We start from the raw sequence: 5,598 nt of genomic DNA, 5'->3' as shown, positions 1-5,598 counted from the left end.
GCACTTCAGAATTAATTTATATTTTATATTTTTAGCTGTGGAAATCTAAGTATGAAATAACCTAATTTGTAAATTTCATTCTTTTCCTTTCCAGAGCCAATCTCTCTGTGAAACTTCTGAAGATCTTTATGAGAGGAAACACTTTTATACAATGAAGTCAACAATTTAAACGAGTGTTTTTGTGGTTGTGCGGCATCCGCGTGCTCCACGAAGCTTGAGATCTAAAGAATACAGGGACCTGTGGGATGACAATATGACTAATAGCAAAGGAAGGGCTACTAGTAGTAAAGCAAGTGATGCCTCAAGCAGTGGAGGAGGTTTTGTAGATTGGACTTTACGTTTAAATACAATTCAGTCTGATAAATTTTTAAATTTACTGTTGAGTATGGTTCCAGTGATTTACCAGAAAAACCAGGAAGACAGGCATAAGAAAGCAAGTGGCATTTGGCAAGATGGGCTCTCAGGTGCAGCACAGACTTTCAGTGACAGATCGGAGCAGCGCCTGGCCTACCACAGTTTCTCCGAGTCTGCTTTTCATGGCAGCAATGGGCACGCGCCCTCGAGCTGCAGCCCCAAGTACGATGACTACACCAGCTACAGCTACCATGATGCCCGGGAGAGCTCAGAAACCACTGCCATGTTGCAAGATGAAGGTCTGTCTAGTGAGGCCGATGAGGATGTGATTGTGGAAGTGACCCCCAAGCTACCAAAGGAGTCCAGTGGCATCATGGCGTTGCAAATCCTTGTGCCGTTTTTGCTAGCTGGATTTGGAACAGTTTCAGCTGGCATGGTTTTGGACATAGTACAGGTGGGTTTTCATCTCTAGTAGTACTTTTTTTATTCCATTCTTGATTAAAATGTTCTATATAGTTATGAGTCCCAAATATTTTTTAAAATTCATCTTTGGAGTGCTAGGGATCAAACCCAGAATCTCCTGCATGCTTACAAATGCTTCACCACTGAGCTAGATCCCAGCCCTGAAATACTACTTTAAATTTAACTTACTCCTTGTAAAGTAAATGTGGACTCTAGCATATGTCCTTTATTCCTAGGTAAGCTTTTGTTTCTGGTATTGGGAGCATATTCATTTCTGACTGTTTTTTCTCTTACTGAATTTTCCTCAGTCATTATATGGCGGCCTTCTTTGTGTCCTTCTTAGAGCTTGTGATTTAAGGTCTATTGTACATGGTGCCTTCTTCCCCTTGCGTCCTGTGGGTGCCTGCAGTAGTGAAGTGCATGTCTTGTATGGAGCATGATATTGGATCCTATTTCTTTCTAAAAGTCCACGTAGCCAGACTGCATTTTCTAATTGGGGGAATTAATCCTATTACATTCGTATCTCTCACCATGTGCTAAATTAAAATTGAAATGGATCAGAGATCTAAATATTAAAACTGAAACACCAAATCTGCTGTAAGATAGAATGGGTAGAACTCTTGGAGATATCGGTGTAGGCAAAGACTTTGTGGACAAAACCCTGACCCCAGAGGAAATAGCATGAAGAATCAATCACTGGGATCTCAGCTTATTAAAAAGCTTTTGCACACCAGAGAAACCACCAGCAGAGTGAAGAGGCATCCCACAGCGTAGGAAAGAAGGTCAGATGTTTGGTTCAAACTGACTTGATGGTTCATTGGAACTAAAAGGAATGACCCAGAAAAGTACTCTCAGTAGGTCTGAAGCATGACAGCTTGTGACTGAGCGATGTGCTGGTCATTCTGTTTCCAGAGTTACATCACAAGCTGGGGGAGGCTGACGCAGGAGGATTGTTGGGTGTTGAAGACCAGTCTGGGTTACGAAGTGAGCTTAAGGCTAGCCTGGGCTACAGAGCGAGACTGTCTCAAAATGTAGTAAATCGCTAAGTGACATTACGTAGGCAGGTGTCTTAAAATGAGGGCCTAGATAAAATGTGTTACTGAATTATGTCTGTCACTTGCTAAAGATAATACCTACTCAAAGGCGTTTTGGGGGTAGAGTCAGTGTAACGAGCATGGCCCGGAAGAGTGAGTGACTGTGAGATGTTCTTCTTCTTTCATCTTTGTTTGTAGCGCAGGCTGGGGTTGAACTCTCAATGATCCTCCTACCTCAGCCTCCTGAATATAAGATGTTGTTAATAATTGCGTGTGCCGTTATCTGATGTCATTTGCCATCACCTTCGTTGTCCTCCACACTTCCCATCTAGTGTGGCGGGATGCATATTCTGTTAGCACATTGGGATCTTTAACCCACCATAAAATCATGGCTGCATCTGTGTTTTTGTTCTTAAGACTAGAGACCTGGGGTGCTGGGCCCCCTGGTATTTCCTTGGGAGTGCGTGGTGCCGCACACACTGACCACGTTCCCCACCCTCAGGCTGTGCCGCCCAGGGCTTCCCCAGCCATGTCGCAGTCGGTCGAATCCTGGAGATTTTCCTGTGATTCTTTGAACCAAGACTTCATGCAAGACTGAGCTGAAACATGCTTTTAACCTCTCTGTAGGCCCCAGTTCAATATTGATTTGGAACAGCCTCTAAGGAAACTTGGGGAACAAACTGAATTTTTCTTCCATCCATCCTGTGGATGTAAGTTTTACTTTTGTCTCTTGGTACTAAGGAGAAGATGTATATTCTTGATGCTTTTTGTCATTTAAACTAATGTGCCTAGTTCGTAGTCCCTTAATGGGACCGACACCTTTTGTTACTTGCTGGAGATACTCAGGGCTGAACCCAGGGGCGTCCACATTCAGCCACTGCGTGTGTGACCATCTCCTCAGCCTGCAGCTCTCCTGCCGCCTCAGCTTCTCGAGTAGGTGGGGTTGTACTGTACTCCACACTCAGTAATATGTAATAGCTTTTGTTAAATGTCACCTTAATATTTATGTGGTCTTTTCAGTCTACAAAGCACTTTCATATCTGTTATTGTCATTATCGTGGTGTTTCTCCAAGGTTCAGGCAGCAGTTTGTATTTTCATTTTATTAAGATCAGAAAGATACTGTTGCCAGGCGTGGTGGCGCATGCCTGTAATCCAAGCGCTCAGGAGGCTGAGGCAGGAGGATCATTGCATGTTCTAGACCAGTGCTGGGCTACAAAGTAAGCTCAAGCTGAACTGCATAGTGAGACCCTGTCTCAAAAAGACCAAAAGAAAAAAAAAGACAGTGTGGCTCATCCAGGATCTCAAAGCCAAGTTATGGAGCTGCCTGCCCAGAAGCACAAATGTTGTCTCCAGCCTTGGGGAGCTTGTATGTGCCTGCGTTCTGGAGCCTGCTGACTTTGTTCTCTAAAATGAGGACCAGAACATAGGAGGGTGCTCAACTCCTGAGATCAAGTTCTGGCCCTGTCTTTTTGGCCTTGAGAAGAAAATCATGTTACCTTTCTTAATCTTTAGTTTTTTCATTATTGAAATTAGTTGATAGTGGTAGTGTGATTTTCTAGTGATGTTTTTGTCTGGCTTTGGTTTTTTTTTAAATTTTTTTTTTGCGGGACCGGGGATTGAACTCAGACTCTTGTGCTTGCCAGGGAAGCGCTTATTCCACTGAGCCACCTCCCCGGCCCTGTTTGGCTTTATTAGTACACATTTGTGACATATAATTAGTTCAAATAGCTGGCGCGCATACGCAGTGCATCTTTTTTTTTTTTTTTTTGGCGGAACCAGGGATTGAACTCAGGCCTTTACGCTTGCTAGGCAAGTGCTTATTCTACTGAGTTATCTCCCTGGCCCCCGCAGTGCATCTTAATTCCCTTCTCTTCCTCTGTCCCTCATTGGTCCCCTTTTCCTTTGCAGAACATCTGTCTCCTTGTTTCCTATTATCTGTCTTTTGTTTTCTTTATACGTTGGGCTTCCCATATGAGATAAGCTGTATTTAAGTGTGTGTATCTGGTGTAGTTCACGTAATATTACACATTCAGAATACATTCACTTTCTTGTGGATGACTCAGATTTACTCTTTTTTGTGACAAAGTAGGACTCCGTCAGGTATAAATACCATATTTTCTTTATCCATTCATTTATTTGTGGTCATATAGACTACTTCCAAGATTTAGCCAGTGTGCTTTGTGGTGCTATAAATGTAGCCATATGTGGATCACTGTATGTTATAGCTTGTGTCTAGATGTCTCCCCAAAGCTTCATGCAGTCGTAGGTGAGTCCTTTTCTTTCAAAGGTGGCTCAATGGAGTGTGTGACGCTGGAATTGATTCACGTGCATTGCTACGCTCGAGGGCGCTAGGACCAAGGCTGTGAGCACTGCCCGCCCTAAGAAGCCTGGTGACACATAAAGGATAAAAAGAGCTGTGGTCAGCCCTTCCTGCTGTGCTCCCTTCTGCCCGCCAGCCAACTATGAAACCCCTGCAGACAGAGCCAAGACAACCCTTTCCTCCTTTAACCTTTGGGTGTTGGGTATTTTGTCTCAGCAATGAGTAAAGTAACTATGACACTGTAATATGATATCTTTGACTCTTTCTGAAAGATGCCTAGAAGGGAAATGGCTGAGTTGAATGGAATTTCTCGTTTCAGTTTTTAAAGGAATCTCCATACTGATTTCCACGGTGGTTGTATTAGTTTACATTCCCACCAGCAGTGTAGAAAGGTTCCCTTTTCCCTGCATCCTTGCCAGCATTTATTATTATTGTACTTCTTGATGGCCATTCTTTCTGAAGTAAGATAGAATCTCAGTGTTGTTTAATTCACTTTCTTCTAATGGACAGCAGTACTCCACATTTTTTGTTTATTTATTGATCATTTGTACTTTTTCTTCTGAAACTGCCTATTCATTTTGGTTGCCCATTTTTGGTTGGGTCTTTTATTTAGCAAATGATCCTGGGAAAGTTGGCTATCCACATTCAGAAAATTGAATCTAGACCCACAAATCCCACTGTATGCTAAACTAAAATCAAAATAGATCAAAGATGTAAATGTTAAAACAAGAAATACTTAATCTGCTGAAAAAGAAAGTAGATAAAACTCTTGAAATCTTAAGAGTAGGCAAGGACTTTCTGAATAGAACCCCAGTTATGACATCAAGAAGTAACATCAAGTATCAATAAATGGCATTAAAGACAGCCGGCAGAGTGAAGCAGGATTGTGGTCCTCGTGGGACCCAGGCTTCCAGTTCAGGTGGTCTGGACCCCAAGTCTGTGCTTGTAAACTCGCTTCACTGCATTGCCGTCATGAAGAGATAAGTCACAGTGCAAGGTTCAGGCTTGTGTGACGTGTGGGATGGCAGTGGCAGCTGTCCACTGTCGCCCCAACCCGAATTTCCTAGAATGACTCTGAGCTTCAGAGCCCGAGAGGCTGGGGTCGAGCTGGCAGCTCCCTGCACAGTACTTCAGAAGTTGGAAAACAAATTGGGATTTTTAGAAATGTCTTTCTTTTGACATCATTAAGAGTGTCAGACATTTCCATTTCTCATCTTTTTTACAGCACTGGGAAGTGTTCAAAAATGTGACCGAAGTTTTCATCTTAGTTCCTGCACTTCTTGGCCTCAAAGGCAACTTGGAAATGACGTTGGCGTCCAGGTTATCCACGGCGGTAAGTTTTCTCCTCCATCCTGCTTTCGCTCTATTGGCAAGAACGCTCCTCAGGGAAATAGACTTTCTCCCATAGGCTATGTTGCTGAACCTCA

At 43.1% G+C, this 5,598-nt stretch overlaps 1 protein-coding gene across 1 annotated transcript in view; it reads left to right on the top strand.

The window, feature by feature from the left end:
• Positions 1-5,598, top strand: part of Slc41a2 (solute carrier family 41 member 2) — an 83,778-nt gene that overhangs the window by 2,233 nt on the left and 75,947 nt on the right. Inside the window, exons 2-3 of the mRNA XM_023718221.1 lie at positions 95-808; positions 5,397-5,504. Coding sequence (XP_023573989.1) covers positions 254-808; positions 5,397-5,504 — 663 coding nt within the window. The 5' untranslated portion in view covers positions 95-253. The remainder of the gene's footprint in view (positions 1-94; positions 809-5,396; positions 5,505-5,598) is intronic.

Source organism: Octodon degus, unplaced genomic scaffold (genome assembly GCF_000260255.1).
Source record: "Octodon degus isolate 3935 unplaced genomic scaffold, OctDeg1.0 scaffold00004, whole genome shotgun sequence".
Taxonomy (NCBI): domain Eukaryota; kingdom Metazoa; phylum Chordata; class Mammalia; order Rodentia; family Octodontidae; genus Octodon; species Octodon degus.
Note: the sequence above shows the minus strand (reverse complement) of the source record. Positions and strands in the feature narration are given on the sequence as shown.